We start from the raw sequence: 20,572 nt of genomic DNA on the forward strand, positions 1-20,572 counted from the left end.
TAAGTAAGCAACTTCATCACGATAAACTATCGTTCTCTCTCTCTCTCTCTCTCTCTCTCTCTCTCTCTCTCTCAACAGAAGGATATAGGGAGGTAGGTTATGATATGACTTCGATTGAATCTAGTAGTATATAATTCATAGTATATAATTAAGAATTCTAAAGTTAGTTGCCTCGAATACATAGTACTATATTTTTAGCAGAGTTCACCAAGAGCTAATTCAGCGACGACTGAGAGAGCTATGGCAATGTCTGGCAACGTTCTTATATCTTCATATCAGTGAACTGATATACAACAAGTCCGAAGTCCTTGTCCAAGACCTAGTGTGCTCAGTCACTCTGAAGTGGACCTCTTAGGAGCGTTCCATACACAGGCGTCGCATACCTGAACGTATCCCGGGGGAGGAGAGAGAGAGAGAGAGCGTCTCCCTTTTAAGCATTCTCGTACTGCAACATCAATACGCATCACTGAGCGTGGAACCAAGGATGACTGCTGAATTACTTCAGGGCAGAATTGCCTTAGTTACAGGTAACTTTCTGTGGCGATTGCTTGTGGTGCTAGTGGCAGTGAATGGGCCAAGGAAGTTATTTATTTGAGAATGATCTTTTGTGCTGTCGTAGTGACGTTTGTATCTGGCTGTAGTAGTAGGCCTATAGAGCGGTCATTGAGATATCATTTCGACGCGAAGGATGTGGCGGTTACGAAGTACCTTGACTGCACCTTTGAATGACAGTCAGCAAATGCTTGCTGCTTTGTTCTTGAAATCATATAATATATATAATCTAATAAAAGGAGCCCATAAAAACGCCAAAATGTAGAAAGAAAGTATACTATAATTCAGAGAGAGAGAGCAGCAGTCTCTGAAATATAGTACTAACTCTTTCTGTATTTTGGCGTTTTTATGGGCTCCTTTAATTAGATATATTCTGTTGTAACAACATTTTTACCTGTCACACACACACACACATATGTATATATATATATATATATATATATATATATATATATATATATATATATACTATTTATACATATATACGTATATTGGTAATGAAAATTACCTCCTTCTAGATTTTTAATAATTTAGGACTTTTTTTTTTGTTTTTTTTTATTTGTATGGTTACTTCTGTTGCACATGCAACAATTATACGAAGTAGTAGGGGAAAAATAGACAGCTACATTCTATAATATATTTAGAATTTGTTGGTCATTCTTTGCCAAACACATATTCAACTGAAGTGACTAAAATGCCCGTCGTAACTTCTCGAATTTTTCGAGGTCATGTTGCCGACCTGAAGACGAGAAGGTAAGGTCGACCACGTGACCTCGTTCTGATTCTCTCTATGCGTGTTCGAGTCCTGCTACGGTCATCAGACTAAATTTACAGTCTTGTGTATTGATCTAAGACTCCGAAAAGCTAAAAGACCATTGTGGTTATTACAATTACACACACACGCGTGCGCACACACACATATATATCTTCTTCTTTTCCGCTGTTATCCCTACATTAAGGGGTCGGTTGCATGATGCACCTTCTTCACTGCCTTCTATCAAAGGCATCATCATCCACCAACGTCAGGCATGGTTTATTGTTTGGCAAATGAGTTTTTACGACCGCATGCCCTACCTGTCATTAACCACAGTTTTTGGCGGTGGGTTTTGGCCTTTGACTTAAAAGTCCACCTGCGAGGCAGCAGTTTCCACAGTTATTGGCCTCGGGCCTAGCCATTGACTAAAAAGTCCACCTGCAAGGCAGTTGTTTTCACTGTTGTTGGTGGTGGGCCTAGCCTTTGACTAAAAAGTCCACCTGCAAGGCAGTTGTTTTCACTGTTGTTGGCGGTGGGCCTAGCCTTTGACTAAAAAGTCCACCTGCGAGGCAACAGTTTCCATAGTTATTGTCCGTGGGCCTAGCCTCTTATTCAAAAGTAAGACTGCAAGGCAGCAGCTGTCCTTTTAGTCGCCTTTTACGACACGCAGGACCTACAGTGGTAGTGTTCTTACACCCTTATCACAGGGTTTTATCTAAATATTATAGTATGTCTGTATGCCTGTAAGTACAAATGGCCTTCGTAGTCAAGAAGTCTTCATACACATCTCGAGAGTGAAGCTGTCGAAATTCCTAATTGGAAACCCGGAAGGGATAACAATTTCCACTGTCTTCCCATTCTGATTGACCCTGCAGTGAGGACTGGGGTAGGGCCATCGGTGGGCCTCACGTGGTGAACTGTAGGCGCTACTAAAGGATGGTTGCATCTTGGCCTTTTCCTTTGACGTCCACTCCTACGTTCTTTCTTCCGTCTTTGCTGTTCAACCACTCTAACATAGCGAAGAAATTTGATTAAGAAAAAGTTCAAACTTAGTTTACTCAGTTATTATAGAATTTCTATCTAATATATCAGCAGGAAAATGATTACCACAGCTGCCTATGAAGAGTTTACTCTTCCAGAAATATGTGACCTTGAAATATGACCTTCAGGCTTCCGTTAACTTCTGCCGAAGGTGGTGAGAAAAGGTCATTAAAAGTCGTTAGTTAGATGAATCTACAAGAATCGTGATTCGTCTTGATTCGCCCACACTACTTTTCAATGTAACCGTTTACTACACCGAGCGAATCAAGACGAATCGCGAATCGTGTTGATTCTTCGTGAATTGAATCGATTCGAATATGGATAGCTTGCATTTGCCAGCAGTTTTTTTCCTCGTTATATCAACGATTCCATTCGTCAGTTGGACCTTCAAAGAAAAAAAAAATCTACGCTATTTTAAGCGACTTTGATATTTGACTGGAATGCAATTATGAGACAATGGATAAGGTTAAGATAACTCTCTCTTTCTCCCAATTTCTTTATTCCGATCAACAGTTCAAGCTGCGCATATCGCCAGTCATTGACGTCTTCTGCGTTTTTATTGCCTGGAATTCATGCACACCTGGTCTCGCCCGCGGTAGAGATGCATTTATATGCTTTTCAGGAATCGTCCTTGGACGTGATTTTGGTCCGATGAATTCTCAAGTAAGATACCTGACCCAATAAGAGCATTGTAACTGTGTATGCATAAGTATATATGAATATAAATATATACATATATATATATATATATATATATATATATATAAATTCCCATTTCTAAAAGCAAGAAAGACGTTCTATGAGCAGGGGGGGTGGGGGGATTTTTGGCAGGCGTCCTCCAGATCGTCCGAAATATATTGCATTTTCTCATCGGGGTTTCTGGCCCATGGAGCTGTCCATACGGAATAACTAATTTCGTTCAATTTTCTTGTCTTGAGGTGTATTTTTCCCTTTTGTTTTTATATTTTTTCAGTTTCCTTCCACTAATGTTTCTTTTGCTCTGGTGAAAGGTTGGTCCAATGCATTGTCTTATTTGGGAATTGCAATGTATCTTGATCTTTTTTAAATGTATAATTTTAAGCGTCACATTTTTACGTTTCAGTTATTTGCTACTCGTGTGTTGTTTTTTTTTTTATCTATTTTAGAGCCCCTGAAGATGTATTTATAAATAAAATTTACGAAACGTCGGGAAATAAATATGAATAAGAAAAGGAAATCTTAATTGTCCAACAACAAATAAAGATGCTCTTCATTGAATGAAGAGCACTATATTTGCGACACGTATGTCGTTGAACAATTAAGATTTCCTTTTCTTATTCATATTTATTTCCCGACATTTCGTAAATTTCATTTATAAATACATCTTCAGGGGCTCTATGATAGATTAAAAAACAACACACAAGTAGCAAAAGACTTAAATGTAAATTTGTGACACTAAAAATTATACATTTAAAAACAATCAGGATACATTAAAATTTTTAGAGTAAGAAAACGCATTGGACCAAACTTTCACCAGAGCAAGAAACATTAGTGGAAGGAAACTAAAAAATATAAAAACAAAAAGGAAAAATACACCTCAAGACAAGAAAATCTGTTTGTATAGTTTGTATATAATCTGGAGACAGATATTTTCATCGTTGCCTATTTGCCATGCTTTCAGCGCCTGATGTCTGCTGTGGAGCTTCTTGAACAGACTTTATTCTGTATTAGAGATACCCTAATCGCCCACTTCATTCTTATCAGCTGTTTGTTATTGAAGACTATCTCTCAATGCACTGCGGTGGCCTTCGTCAGCCCTTCGTCATGAAGTGGTTACCAAGCAGCCAGGATAAAGTGGTCAAGTTATAGACGCACTTTGAATGTTTTGTGGTCAACAATGATAATAGTTCATCATTATAACCACTGGCTGTGTGGAGAATCTGGTGTCAAGAAATAAAAGCTCCATGCTTCTGTTAATTGAAGAAATCTGGTCTGGTTTTTACCTACTTGAACGAAATTAGTTATTCCGTATGGACAGCTCTGTGGGCCAGAAACCGCTATAGGAAAAGGCAATGTATTTCTAACTATCTGGAGGATGCCTTCCAACCACCCCTCCCCCCCCTCCATCACAATACCCTATCCTCCTGCTCATAGAACGTCTTTCCCTACTTTTAGGAAATGGGAAATTTTTTTTCAGCACTTACTTGAACATTCAGAATTTTAAAAAGAAAGTGCAACATGTCATTCACACCTCGAAAAGAGACAAGTTGCTGAAATGTGGGTACAAAGAGACTGGAGAGGAATTCGATAGTCGGAGCACAAGGGAAGGAAAGGAGCTGAGGTGACTACAACTGCTTGTTCATGATCAACGCGGGATGAGGTTGTCTGACAGGTGTTACATAAGGAAACGTCCCAAAAGGATGCAGGCAAAATGGCGACGAGTCTGACGTTATAAGGAGCAGAAGCCTGTAGCACTTAGACGTACTTTTCCTAAAACAAGTATCATCTCATTTTTAATTAAAATGATCACAACGAAGAGGTACTGTCATCTGGTATGGAGATGTGTCAGTGCAAGGCCGGGTAAGTCCAGCATACTGTGAAAATTGTTACTCAGGAGACACTTGTGGGAACTGGGCGGCACTGTCCGGGAAGAGTTGGTAACTGGGGGCACCACTCTGGCCTCTTTTGAGCAGGTCTCTTCTTCTTTCCCACTGTTATCCCTACACTAAGGGATCGGTTGCCTGATGCGCCATATTCCTTAAAACATTAGGCATGGTTTATAGTTTGGCAAAGGGGTTTTTATGACAACATGCCATTGCTGTCATCAACCACAGTTATTGGCAGTGGGCCTCGCCTTTTACTCAAAAGTAAAACTGCAAGGCAGCAACTTCCACAGTTATTGGCAGTGGGCCTCGCCTTTTACTCAAAAGTAAAACTGCAAGGCAGCAAACTTCCACAGTTATGGCAGTGGGCCTCGCCTTTACTCAAAAGTAAAAACTGCAAGGGCAGCAAACTTCCACAGTTATTGGCGTGGGCCTGCCTTTTACTCAAAAAGTAAAACTGACAAGCAGCAACTTCCACAGTTATTGGCAGTGGTGGGCCTAGCCTTTTACTGAAAAGTAAGACTGCAAGGCAGCAACTTCCACAGTTATTGGCAGTGGTGAGCCTAGCCTTTTACTCAAAAGTAAGACTGCAAGGCAGCAACTTCCACAGTTATTGGCGGTGGTGAGCCTAGCCTTTTACTCAAAAGTAAGACGACAAGGGAGCAGCAGGTGTCCTTTTAGTCACCTTTTACGACACGCAGGACCTACGGTGGTAATATTCTTACACCCCTACCACAGGGATATTCTTTTGAGCAGGTCTGGTCTGGCATAATTCTAGATTTTCTAGCATATTTCGTTCCAAATATTATTATTATGTTGAGGTTGTTCTTAACTGTAGGAATAAGTATGGCCAGTTGTGAGAGAATCTTCTCCAAGTTAACACTAATAAAAAACTTTCTAAGATCAACTATAAGTCAACTCAGGTTGTCAAACCTGGCGATATTGTTAACCCAGCTTGAAGTAACCAATCAGTTGGACTTCAATGCTGTTATTAGCGAATTTGCTTCTATCAAAGCTCATAGGGTTCTGTTGTAAATCTGTGTTGTTTTTGGTTTAGCTTTATGAAATTGAATAAATAATTGAGATGTTACGACTTAAAATGTGCGTATGATTTTCACCACTTGAGTACTTTTTAGCACGGGAATGGGTTGCCTCTTTCTGAGTCTGGCCCGGGAGCCACTGCAGGGTCGCTGCTCAGACTTGCTTCCACATACTGAAGCACTCACGGCTCCAAGGTATTCTATGCACAGATGATTGGACTATTCGTGTTAATGCTGTGTTCAGGGCGTTTGCGTCATCTTTAATGCCACATTTATTTGCCTTCTGGCATGTGACGACCATATAACTTCCTTCACAAACTTTTGGTTTTACCATAGTCTCTATACTGAGGCCTTCCAGTCTAATGAATACAAGTTTCCTTGCTCAGAGGTGGACTCCAGCGCCATTACTTTCGCCTGTTTTCCAAGAATCTAGGTTTAAAAAGTTACAGGAAAAAAGTCTCAGTAATCTTTCCTAGATAGCGACCCCCCAAGGGTTTTAACCCGGTATGTATCCACCATTTGCGGCCTGTTTTGTACAAGCCTGTTGGGGATTTCCGTAAAAACAAAAAACAAAAAATAAAAAAGACTGTAAATATAAAGGTAATGACCACCAGGAAATATTGTGCAAGTTGCCCCTGATACTTTATTACCAGCCACCATAAATTAAAGTGATTTTTTTTCCTAGCCACAATTGTGACTCTTTTTTCTGACTTTAACCAGCCACCGTTTTCCAGAAGGTGTTTGGAAGAGACTATAGTAGTTAGCATGAAGTGGCTAATCATGTGTTTGTTTTGTTTGTATGGTGCTTTTACGTTGCATGGAACCAGTGGTTACTCAGCAACGGGACCAACGGCTTTATGTGACTTCCGAACCACGTCGAGAGTGAATTTCTATCACCAGAAATACACATCTCTCACTCCTCAATGGAATGCCCGAGAATCGAACTCGCGGCCACCGAGGTGGCACGCCAACACCATACCGACCGCGTCACTGAGGCACTTCATGTGGCCGTTCTTTTCACGCAGCTTGCTTCCTTGGTTTCTCTATTTACCTAGTTTTATTTAAAATCTGTCGCCAGTAGCCTCACATGAGTGTTGTGGCATTTCTGAAGGTTTTTTTTTATAATGTGTGTGTGGTGAGGTTTACAACTTGTTATCTGCAAAATACTTTTGTAGGGAGTTTAAAGAATTTTGTTATAGTAGATTCACATCACTCGTGCATCTGATGTCTAGGCCTGTCCCTTGTATCCATCAGGAGAGGTGGACCATACATCCTGCCCATGTGAACTCTCGAAAGAGACTGAGTATTTCCAGTCCTGTGATTGACTTATCAACAGCCAGCCAATCAGGAGTATCGTAAGGGACTGGCCTAGACATCAGATGCACGGTTAATGTGAATCTACTATTGTAACTCATCGTTAAAATAGGAAGTATTGTCGTTCGATTTACTGTTTTTATTTTCTTTGTTAAATGCAACTTACATGATATGTCCTTCTGTGTGTGTGTTTGTTGATGACCCTCTCAAGAATGGCTGAACAGCTTCTGGTGAAAGTGGGTAAAATCATTGTTTCAGTCTGTGCTCACATACAGAATTCATTAATAGGGTTGGCTCCTAGTATAAAAGCTGAATGGTCACTGCCTCATTCGCACTTTAACTGCTGAATCGTGTGAACCTTTTGTGCGGTATAAAACTTCTACAACATGCTCTTACAAAGAAGGCTTATCAGTAGCGCACTGAACCCTCCTACTCACGGTATTAACCCGGTATGAATCCAGGGAAAACTCGTGCTAAGTAAAGTAGCCGGCTGCACGAAGATATGGCGTTTATTAATATAATTTGTCGACCAAATACTATAGAAATGAGTGCATATAATACTTTGATCCCCGAGGAGTTTGGAATATCTGTTCCATAACAACAAGGAAGAAACTTATCTGTCTTGTGCGAACTCAACCACTCTAGTGATGCTTAGTCTCCATTATGGAGGGTGCGGATTTGTTGCTGTATAGATGATAATGGCCACACAAGTCAGAATATCAAAGGAAAAGATGCAACGGAGGAAGGTGTTTAGTCAGTAGTATAAAAGAAACTAGCGGACGCCGAAGAAATTGTGTGAGCGTGAAGTTCTATGGTAAGTATGTCAGTATATTTGTACGGCCGTGCGCCATCTTGGAACAAAAGTAATACAAAACAATTGTAGAATAGAGAAGTCCCTTGTAAAGCAATGCCTCATATCTCATTGAGTGAAGGGGACAATTATGACTGAAAGCGAAAGTAATATACAGGTAAAATGTGTAATAAATAAAGCAGGTTTGCCATTCGATAAGCGAAAGCTTCAATTCTTGCTCAATTTAAGCCCCAAACGTACATTAAAACGACATAAACAGGGTCATGTTTGCTGAATACTATCATTAGTTAGCTCAGATTAGATCAGCAACTTATATCCTTAATATTTTCAAGTATTTCTTTCTATCTGTTTTATTATTGCATTCACACAGGAGGTGGAAGTGGCATAGGAAGGGCAACATGTCGGATTCTGGAGAGAGAAGGAGCCACCGTGGTTGCTTGTGACATTAAGGAATCGACCGCAAGGGAGACAGTCAACCTGTTTAGAGGTAGGCGTCTGGCTACCGTGTGCTTTGTGGCCTCGTACTGCTTCGTAAGTTGTTATTCATTGGTAATTAATATATCCTAATGTTTTAGTTTGTAATTTTTTATATATTACGCAAAGGAAAATATTGCAGACATTGGTAATCCGACAGTTATGAGGTCCAAATTTACTGCATTACGTAAAGCTAAGAGCACGCAGATTTATCAAATATGTATTGAATCATGGAAAACAATGAAAAAATGAGCAGTTTATCTGCTTACAAAAGCAGAAACACGCACACACACACAAACAAACAAAGGGATGAATTGGGAACGTAAATAAACAAAAATATGCCTTAGGGGATACGGACTCATAGAACTTTGAGATAATCGTAAAACTCTGCTTCTGTAAGCAGATGAACTGCTCATTGAAAAAAAATTTTTTTTTTTAGATTCATCAAACTATGGCTGCTGAAGAGCAAGAGCCCGTGCCAGGTTCCTACCTGGTTCCTAAAAGCGCTCATTTCACAAACACAGTTTCGGGCACACCACACAATTCACGTGAGGTGCAGAGCTTCAGTAAGCAGATAAAATGCTCATTCTTTTAACAAATACACTTCCGTTTGCAGATCTGCCGAAAGAAATTGAAAACAGGAAAGAAATCTTGTATATAGGTTGTCCCAGAAATGATTTGTATTGCTTTTATATATTGATATATGTGACATTCTCCACAGATCCGAGCAAACACTTGGCCTTGATGACTGATGTCTCGAAAGCGGAGTCGGTAGACGCCACAATCTCGGCCGTTGTTGCGAAGTATAAGTCTCCTCCCACACTACTCGTCAACTCGGCCGGAGTGACTGGTATCGGACCCATGAAGTCCTTCAAGGAGGATTCCTTTAAGAACTGCATTGATGTGAATTTGAAGGCAAGGGCATCTCCTTCTTCTTTTTTCTGTGGCAGAGAGGATACTGGCGATATAGCGTGGTAAAGAAATTTTGAGGCTAAGGTAAAGAAAAAATGATAGGCTGATTCACTGGACAGCGGGTGGGATAGGAGCTCGAGATAAGAATAAATAGATAAATAAATAAGGGATAACGGATACTTCTATATGTATATACGTACATACATAAATATATGTATATAAATGTATATATATGCGTATAAACGCATAAACATAGATCTCTATATTTACACAAATAAGTTTTTAGCTTCTGGTATAGTACTGGCGTATGATATTTGCGACCGTATCTGTAAAATTCAGTTCATATCTTAATTGATTTTCTTTGGGTATTAGTCTTGTCCTATAAGCTCATGTAATTACTTTTAATAACCTTCTTCATTAGAATTTTTGCGGGCTTGAAATATTTTTTCGAAGGCTTGATTCTGAAATTATATTTGAGGAAACATCAGTGGCAGAGATCTGAAGTATGCTTTGGTAACCTTCTCTTTGAAATTCATAACACATGTCCAGTGACCTCTGAGAAGTCTCATGATTCTATTGATTCTATTCACTATATTTTAACTTACTTGCATCGGTCCAGTTAGCATGATGAAGAGTTAATTCGAGTTTACACCTGTAAAGTAATTGAATGAAAAAATGATATTGGCCTAAGGCTGCGTTCAGTGCAAACCTCTGAGTTGCATCAGCTTACTCTGAGAGCAGCGTTCCTTATCAGGTTTCCCTTGGTCTCTCACGTCAGAGCCCTCCAAGAGCGCTTGAAAAATATTAGATTGGTTAAAATTAGAAAAGCAATAAATAAATACAAAAACAAATTGAGCAAGAAACAAAGAAAAAATTACCTAATTATCCAATACGTTTAGCCACGAGACGTCACTGGTCTCTCGCTTCTGTTTATGTACTCCGGTGTTGGTGGTCGTGATAAGGGGTCTCTGTACATAAATTACATATATTGTATATGAATTTATTGTAAAATGACCTTTACAATGTATATTTTTAGATAAAAGAAAAAATCCAAACCTCTCCTAGGGCCGGCTCTGCCTCACGTCCAATTACCTCTGTGAATTGATAAATTCATTTCCCTTTCACCTGCTGTCCACAGGGGACTTACCTGATGTGTAAGGCCGTAGCCAACGCCATGGAGAAGCACGGACTGAATAAAGGGAGCTTCGTGAATATCGCCAGCATCACAGGCATCCTTGGGCTGAAAGACAACTCCTGCTACTCCGCCAGTAAGGGAGGAGTCATCGCTTTCACGAAAGCCATCTCCAAGGAACTGATTCAGTATGGCTTCGTACACTTTGTCTTCTATTTGTCTCTTATTCTAATTTGGCATAATGCGAATCAGTATAGCTTTGCAGGGGGAAAGAGAAATCCTTTTTCCTACTGACATTGTGACAAGTTATATTTTTTTTTTGAATATATATATTATACATGATCGTAGATTCAAGAATACGTGAACATTTAGACTCTACTCTTACATGATTGTAGATTCAGGAATACTTTAACATTTAGACCATAAGGCTAAGAGTACTATTAGCATTTGGAACTAAGCTTCATGTGGGGTTTATAATAAAGTTTCACTCGCTTTCAGCGATGGAATCCGAGTGAACAGCATCCTCCCTGGTCCTATCGAGACTGGCATGGTTTCTGCGCACGCCGAAATCGTCCAACAGGCTATCAGAGAGCGCACGCCCATCGGACGCATTGGCCAGCCAGAGGGTGAGTGTAGTAGTCACGGTATACCTAGACCGTGTGCAATAGTAGTAGTAAGTTCCCTTTTCTGTTTTCGTACCCACGTTTCCCTCAACACTTCCGCTCTCAGGAGGTGGTCAGCGTCCTTAGTTAGGCACCGAATTTCAATGTTTTAGAGGCTCTAGTTGCCTTACGAGAATGCACAAGCACTCCCTCGATTTTGCCGTCAATATTGGTGCTTGATGCAAGGTTTTACGACAGGGCGTTAAAAGCGTGGCCGGTGATAATATCACAGAAAAACAAGTCACGATTTTGGTCAGGAAAACAAATCACAGGGAAAAAAATTGTCACATTCATCTATGGTGGCCGGTAATCGAGTCAAGGGGATAATTTCACAAAATTTCTTTTAGGGTCATTATCTTTTTAATATTTACGACGCAAAGGTGGTTACATAGCAAGTTTTTTTTTAAATAAGTTCCCAACTGGCTTCTACTGAACATGTCGCAAAGGTGGATACATGGATAACTCTAGGATAGATTAATATGACTTTTTTTTCCTGTACTTTCTTTACCTGTGACATTTCTGCCTGGATTCGTATTATAAGCACTTATAGACTATACTTGGAAAGAGGACTAGCGACTCCGCTGCTCGGGTCCTGAAGATCGGGTCCCAAAAGGGACGCTCTAACAAACGCTTTTACTTTTTTTTTTTTTTTCTTTTATGTTTACTTAAATTTTTTTTACGATATTTGCCTTCCAAAAAAATAAAATAAAAAAGTATTTTATCACTGTTATCTAATAAACATCTTTTAAATATTATTTTGTTATGAAAGCTTAGGGTAAACAAAAAAATCTTGACTTTTTAAAACTAATTTTAATACATGAAATCAGTACAGTTACTAAATAAAGATGCAATATCTTATTTATATAAGAACGATAAGAATATTATACCAATATAGGAAAGAATATCAATAACAAGAAAAGAAAAACAAATAATCGTGGATATGGCAGCGTTTGATAAATTTACCTAGTATTTTAGTTCCAAGACACAAGGAGAAATAAGTCAGTGCAAAAATGCTATGGAAAAATAAAGAAAACATCTAAATTCAAATTTCAGTTAACCATTATTCTTACTTTAGTAGGTTTTCTTGTCCTCTTAAGGGACCTAGTTCATTCTCTTGATCGGAATTGTTTAAAGCATATGCATGGAAAAATTTTTTTCAGAGATTGACAATCTCTTGTTTTTTTTTTTTTTTTTTTTGCCAAAGAAAAATCAATCATCTCTAAAAGCTTAACCACGTAATTTCCACAATATTTTCTCGGCTCAAATAATTTCTCAAACAAATGGAATACACTTTAAACAAAGAACACTATGTCAAGTGTAGGAACACAAAGGCCGCCACGAGTCAGTTCCCCATCTGTTATCTTTTTTTTTTTTAATGGATCTGAGGAATCAAGTAATTCTCCAGTGCTACAAGGTAACATTTCTAGTGTATTTTTAAAGGAACTGAATCCTGGTGGCCTTTGTGTTCTTACACACAGTGTTCTTTGCTCATAGTGCATTCCATTTGTTTGAGAAATTAAGTGAGCCGAGAGAATATTGTGGAAATTACATGGCCAAGCTTTTAGATATGATTGGTCCTTCTATGGCAAAAAAAAAAAAAAAAAAAAGCAAGAGAGCTTGTCAATCTCTCAAAAATATTTTGTTCAATTCATATGTTTTAAACAATTCCGATAGAGAGAATGAACTAGGTTGCTTAAGACGACGAGAAAACATCAAATGAAGATTAATGGGTAACTGAAAATATGAATTTAGATGTTTTCTTTATTTTTCCATAGTATATTTTCACTGACATATTTCTCCTTACATCATGGAACTAAAACACTATCTACGTAAATTTATCAATCTCTGCCATATCCACGAGTATTTGTTGTTATTTTCTTGTGGTTGATATTTTTTTCCTATATTGGTATCATATTTTTATCATTCTTATATAAAAAGATATTGCATCTTTATTTAATAACTGTACTGATTTCATGTATTAAAATTAGAGTAAAAGAAAAAAAATAAAGAATTTTTTGTTTACCATAAGCTTTGATAACAAAATAATATTCAAATGGTGTATATTGGAAAATAGATAAAATACTTAGCATTTTTTTTATTTTAATCAAATACCACATAAAAATCTTAAGTAAACAACAACAAAATGTTAATGTAAGAGCGTTTGTTAGCGCGTGCTAATACCTTTTGGGACCCGACCTAGAGGACCCGAGCAGAGGAGGCGGTAGTCCTCTTTCCAAGAAGTCAGTGTAAGCACTGCATTGAAATGCATTCTTGCGCTATTGATATACTAAACAAAGTTGAAATTACAACTGGAGGCTTTTGGAAATAAATGATTGGTGGCTAGTGTCGTGGCATGCCGCTCAGTGTCGCTGGCTCGTGCCTCACCCAGGGCAATGAAAAATCACTGGCGCTGTATCGCGATCAGTTACTGCTGCAGTGTGGGGTCTGCCCCCCCAGTCAGATGCTTAGTCCCCCATACTAGGCCCCTAGTTGAAATTCCCTTTGTAGCTAAACTTGAACCCGGTCAAAAATTGAAAATTTAGCTCTATATCTTCAAATACAGGTCTGCTAATTACTAATACTATTATTTTCCTTCATTCACATAGATACATACATTTCGAGAATAATTTCCTTTCGGACACCCCTCCCCCGCAAAGAAAAAAAAAAAAAATTCTTTGCCCTACCTAGGCCTATAGGCCTTCCCACTGCTGCTGTCAGCAGATGTCGTTGTTTATGTCTTTGCGCCTAACGTCATTCTTTTCTTCGATTTGTCCAGAAGTAGGAGAGGTGGCCGTCTTCTTGCTGTCGGACAGGAGCAGCTACATGGTCGGGTCTTCCGTTGAGGTGACCGGCGGATATATATGCTAAAAGTACTTTGCATGACGAAGCCATACTTCGGATGGATGAGACGCTGTGTGAAGCGTTCTGGTACCAGCACCACCTACCTGCCTGCCTCTTCGTAACCAGCCGTCGCGGTTGCACGAGTTGGGTCTTCACTGCCAAGGAAGTGATTTTTATATTTGAATGATTGTAGTAGACTGACTTTTGATACACTTCATTAGATTTTGATATGATTTGCCTGCTATAATAAAGCACTGAATACCAGGGAGTGAAATGATTTTCCAGTCTTACATTGGTGCGTAATCTGGAGAAATATATTGAGTATTGGTGCTCTCAAGGAAACTAATAGTGTATAAGAATTCTCCGCTCAGAGTAGATTATGTGAAAAATGAAAGCTAAGACGCCTAGAGGGACATGATTGTTTTTATTTTGCGCTTTTTATCAAGTATTAACCGGTGTCGTGGTAACAAACGTAGTCTAAAAGGTTGACTTGTAATTTTACTGAGAAGGTCATGTGATTGAATCCAGGTATAGAAACAAACGCAATCTTGTTTGTTTGTTTGTTTGTATGGTGCTTTTACGTTGCATGGAACCAGTGGTTATTCAGCAACGGGACCAACGGCTTTACGTGACTTCCGAACCACGTCGAGAGTGAACTTCTATCACCAGAAATACACATCTCTCACTCCTCAATGGGATGGCCGAGAATCGAACCCGCGACCACCGAGGTGGAACGCTAATAACATACCAACCACGCCGCTGAGGCGCTCAAACGCCATCTTAACACAAACGCCATCTTGACACAATGATGTTGAGATAGCGATTAAGAAGATTGTGCATTGGTTTCAGACAGGCAAATTTAAAACACTGTCTTGAAGACCAGGGAATCACACAACGAATAAAGGTCTTCTTATAACAGAAGAAAAAGAAAAAAATTCTGTTTAACGTATAATGATGTATAAAATAATGTTATACAAAATTATACGTTGTGCAGAGTTTTTTTCTTGTTCTCCTTCATTGGCTGCTGCAGATATTTTCTTGGTGGCTACCCCACCTCTCTCTCTCTCTCTCTCTCTCTCTCTCTCTCTCTCTCTCTCTCTTTCCTATAAAGCTTTTCTAGTACCCTAAGTACCGAAATCTAAGGCTGGAATGAAGCCTGATGTTCATTTTACAGTATCTAAAAGTATTGGCAAATCCAGGTTACACAAAGAGGAATTCACTGCAGATTGTGATGATATATTTGGGTCCGTTCGAGGAAGTATTCTGTGCTTTCCTTTTCTTGGATGTGTAAAGAGTAGACACCCACCCCTCTGGCGTGACGTTTTAGAAAGTTTATGGGTATATTGGCACGGTATATGAAATTCAGAAAGTGCAGGGCGGACCAACAAGTATTCATTATATGGGAGGCACTACTATGCTGTGGTTTAACCTAGTAACTTCATCCAGAGAATTTAGGCTGATCGGTCAGTGGCCAAACGTTTGTTATCAGTATCAACGATGAGTTGCTTTTGCAAATCTTGGGTGAAATAGGTCCTGTTTGGCATTCTCCTCCAAAACGAGCCTGATTTATCACAAATAAACACTTAGGAAATAAAAACTTTAGCCTTTACATAGTAACTGAACTCTTCAGCAACCTTCTACACCACATCTTTTATCAGAACTGGCAGCGTCTCCGCTCGTATCACCCACGTCTTGCTTCGCGCCGTCTATAACTATACTCTTTCTAGCGGTGGCTTAGAGATCAGCATGAAACTGCCCAACCTTTTCACATACGATGGCCTCAGAAACAGCCACTGGCTGTTTTTCATTTATCCAAATTAACAACAATTCCTCGTCCTCTTCAATTGACTGAGGCCTTTGTTTTGTAACAGATTTCACTTCCTTTGCAACATCAGCCCCTTCGATGGCTGCTTTACATTTTATCATAGAAATTGTTTTTCTGGCCACCCCATACTCCTTTTCAGATTAATTATTCAGGCACGAATTCCATGTTTTTTTCTATTGCTTTCCTTTTGAGTCTCTGTAGATTTGCTCTCGCTTTGCCTTGCTGGTAACTTAAACCCTTCAAAGGGGACGTGGTGGCTTACATATACGTACAGTACAATCAATTTGCACTAGAAGAGAAAAAGCACACAAAGACGGGGGAGACAACCTAACGGAGATGTACCAAATGATACTCTAATTCCTGTTGAACCTTCTGAACTGGTTTTCTTTGCGTCATGACAGCGTCGGGTCATCGTTGTTATATTAGTCCTGTTGAAAAGATATATATTTCTTGACGTGTCCAATCTTAAGCATGATCCATGGTTGTGGAATAGGAAGAGAGCGTTTTTTCTCTCTACCAACATGCAGGATAGTTGAGAAGTTTATGTGATATCTTCCATGTGACTAGTGTTCTCATTTGCACCTCATGTTTCGAGCCTCTTTCTGCTGGCGTTCTGTAGACTTCTGGAGGAGGAAGCCTCTTGCAGGACTTCATACCATCCCTCAGGCATGTCTCTTCCCACAGATTATTCCTGTGGCAATCTCTGATCCTACGAGAGTAGAGGAAAAGACCCCATATAGAATCCACTTTTCTAGCCCCGCCCCCCAACCCCAAGGGGCGTGGCTACCCCCTCCCCCCTCCATAATAAGCACATTTACGTACGTGAGGCCTAAAAAGGGGCGGGGCAACCCCCCCAAACCCCCAAAATGGGCGTGGCCACCCTGACCCCATTTAGACTCTACTATCCTTGAGGCGTGGCCACCCCTGACCCCATATAGACTCCACTATTCTAGGGGGGCGTGGCCACCCCTGACCCCAAATTGACTTCATTTGTATTATAAGCTCATGCACGTACATGAGCTCATATTGGGGGCGTGGACCCCCTGACCCCAAATAGACTCCAGTTGTCTTATAAGCTGATATACGTAGATGAGGTGTAAAAGGGGGTGTGGCCACCCTTGACCCCAAATCGACTCCACATTATTGATGAGCTCATGCACGTCCATGAGGTCCAAAAGGAGTGGGGGCGTGGCCACCTGTGACGTCACGTAACTCTACGGGAATAAAACCACCCCACCCCGACCCCAAATAGACTCGGTTCACTGCTTTTTTTCGACTCATGTCCCCTTTAATTGTTTTCAACGTAACCGGGACGTTTACCTCCTCCTCCTCCTCCTCCTATAAAATCTCTAAATTTATATATGCACATCGCGAATATAGCCTCTATCGACTTCTCTCTCTCTCTCTCCCTCTCTCTCTTAGCCTACATTTTGTTTTATATATATACACAGCTGCTTAGATATTCGGAGTATCATGACAAAATGATATTTGGCGACTGACTTCAACCTCATGTGAGACATATATTTATCAATTTGATATCTCCCCCAATAACCGTCAGGAACAATGTTATCTGATGATGAATCACACACACACACACACACGTGAGACATATATTTATCAGTCTTAATCTCCAGGGGGATGGTATACATGAATTGATATTGTATACAAAGTCAAATAAGAATACACTGGAAAAAGGTGTACAAAAGAAGACACGGACATGATATACGTTCATGCATATTATATTTCATAATGCAACTGTGAGGTTTTTTCCTGTTGCACCTTGCAAACCTGCCTACTCTCAATCTCCTTTCCAGCGTTGAATGACCTCGTAGGTCTCGATGCTTGGCCATTGGCCTAAACTCTATGTGCTATTCCTATAGCCCATTCTAGGGAGGGTTCCTTTGGGCCAGGGATCAAAAGGTAAGCTGTAGACTTATTAGCGGTTGGTTGCAAATGACTTTTCCTACACCTGAATCTTCAAAGGATTAGGCCTAGTTCAGTCTCTTATTGTACTAGATTTCAGTCGCTTTAGATCTGCTAACTTTTATTCATCCGTGGGCCTGAATGTTTTCCCATGTTTGGCATAAGCAAACATTGTTATAAGCTCATTTATGAGCGCCATAGCATTCGGTGTAACCTAAAATGTTCTTGTCCACTTATAGTCTCATTCTCTTCTTATGACTAAACCGCTCTTCGCCTCGTCTTGATTGACTGCGCTTTTCGAACTCCTTCATCAGCGCCGTGATGCGGCTAGTTTGCCGCCTACGGGAAATTCTTGAGGGCACGCAGTCATGGGTATGTTTGGGCTCGTGTGGCCTTTATTAGGATTGTCTCGCCGCCCCTGAGGCTCACATTAGTATGTGGTGTTGACAATTTCAAGGAATCGTGCGCTGGTTATGCGAACTCTCTCTCTCTCTCTCCCTACAGACAATGGTACCGATTAACAAACATTTCTTTAAATTTTCTTCTGAAGATTGAAAAAGAAACCCACAAAATCACTTTGTATCTTGTTTACTTCTAAGTATTTACATTTAGTTATACTAATGTAAATACTTAGAAGTAAACAAGATACAAAGTGATTTTGTGGGTTTCTTTTTCAATTAAACATTTCTTTATTGGAGTAAAAACAGTTAGGTCTAGGATCTCTCCATAGGTGTCGGAGAGAGAGAGAGAGAGAGAGAGAGAGAGAGAGAGAGAGAGAGAGAGAATATAAACCAAGTTTAGGATGAAGCGAAAAATGCTCGTGTTTTTGGCAAGTATAATCCAAAGACTATCAAAACGGAATTAAAAAAAATAAAAAGGAAATCTGCGTATTTTGAATTAGTCGAGCAGCCAAATCAGATTGATTCTGCTGCTAACAAAGGCAATGTTGTTGTATGCCGATGCGTTTATGCATGGTTATAAACCATATATAAATATATGTTTATATGTGTGTGTGGCAGTTTTTAAATGCGAATAAATATTCAGTATAACGATGGCATTTAAAGCATGATTTGGCCTATTTGCGTCTATGTAACTACAAATCTCAGGGTCCATGCTCAATTCCCTTCTCTGCCAACGTGAAATCAGGGAAATTTATTTCTGGTGATAGAAATTCATCTCTCGGATCCCACAATAAGCTGTAGGTAGGTCCCGTTGCTAAGTATCCAATTGGTTCTTAGCCACGTAGAAAATATCTGATCCTTCGGGCCAGCCCTAGGAGAGCTGTTAATCAGCTCAGTGGTCTGGTAAAACTAAGATGTACTAAACTCCAAGGTCTAGAAAACATTCCATTTCAGTTTTCCACAGCATATCTCTGAGCATTAGGAATATTTGCACTCGTCAGCATTAAATGTGAAAATAGATCAAATATTAGAAACCTATCATTAAAAAAATTGCTAAACTACGTCAAGCACAGGTTTCACAGAGGCATACTGATAAATAAATATTTATTTAAAGAATTTCTATAATATTTGCTCTATTTTGCAGTTTTATGCCTAATATTTAACTGAAATTCAAAGTGCGCCCCAGAGTTTTAATTGCTCTACAAGTGTGTCGTGAAGTAAAGTAAGTTTGAGAATCATTCTCTATGTTGTGACTTTACAACACAAGTCAATCTACCTATAGTAGATTCACATCAACCGTGCATCTGATGTCTAGGCCAGTCCCTTACGACGCTCCTGATTGGCTGTGGATAAGCCAATCACAGGGCTGGAAACTCTCAGTCTCTCGAGAGTTCACATAGGCAGGATTTATGTTCCACCTCTCCTGAGGAATACTTTTGAAAGACGTCTCCCTCAGGAGAGGTGGAACGTAGACCTTCCCATGTGAACTCTCGAGAGAGACTGAGAGTTTCCAGCCCTGTCATTGGCTTATCAACAGCCAATCAGGAGCGTCGTAAGGGACTGGCCTAGACATCAGATGCATGGCTGATGTGAATCTACTACAGTATCTGATGGCAATATAGTCTAGATATGCATGAACATCGGTTTACTCACTCAAGAGATGGAGGTTACGCCCCCAGAGACGTGAATCTGTTTGTGCGCCCTGTTTGCTTGCAAAAGGTACAGAAGAAGTGGGGCAAGAATTCGGGCGAGGAAAAGTTGTATATAAATGAGGCGTGATCCGACCTCCAGCTTACTCGGGCAGCGTGCTGAAATCTACGGTCAAATAGAGCGTTGTTTCAACAACAAAAACTAAAATAAATACGCTATATTTTATTAGAAATAATTGTTCTGTCCTGTTTAACGTGCACGCTACTTATTTTTTTACATTTTCATTCTCATGAATAAATCATAAATATCCTATCCTAAAATTCCTGTATCTTTTAATTAAAGCGAAACACCTTTTTCAGACCTTTTTAGGCTTTTCCATAGGGCTTTCCTACCCCCTACCCTCTACCCCCAACAAGAACAACAACAACAGCAAGAACAACAAAAACAACAAAACAAGGTAGTTTGTAGGCTTACTCTCCGAGTAAGCGGTAATCGATGGCGTGGAAAAGAAGTTCAAACCACCGTTGTTAGCCGTAGTAGTGGTTAGATTAGTCAGCCTTGTGCTGGCACGGGCTCTTGCTTTTCAGCAGCCCGTAACTGGTGGTTGATATGTTGTCGAAGAAAGAATAATGAACACTTTGTACAGGTGTAGTTTATG

At 39.8% G+C, this 20,572-nt stretch overlaps 1 protein-coding gene across 1 annotated transcript; it reads left to right on the forward strand.

Moving 5' to 3' along the window:
- The first annotated feature begins 317 nt into the window (after positions 1-317).
- On the forward strand, positions 318-14,379 carry LOC135219958 ((3R)-3-hydroxyacyl-CoA dehydrogenase-like). The gene is made up of 6 exons (XM_064257203.1): positions 318-527; positions 8,465-8,581; positions 9,290-9,483; positions 10,619-10,800; positions 11,111-11,238; positions 14,051-14,379. The coding sequence occupies exons 1-6, from the start codon at positions 485-487 to the stop codon at positions 14,140-14,142; spliced, it is 756 nt and encodes a 251-aa protein (XP_064113273.1). The 5' UTR covers positions 318-484; the 3' UTR covers positions 14,143-14,379.
- Positions 14,380-20,572: the final 6,193 nt, after the last annotated feature.

The sequence above is a fragment of the Macrobrachium nipponense genome, chromosome 1 (assembly GCF_015104395.2).
Source record: "Macrobrachium nipponense isolate FS-2020 chromosome 1, ASM1510439v2, whole genome shotgun sequence".
Classification (NCBI taxonomy): domain Eukaryota; kingdom Metazoa; phylum Arthropoda; class Malacostraca; order Decapoda; family Palaemonidae; genus Macrobrachium; species Macrobrachium nipponense.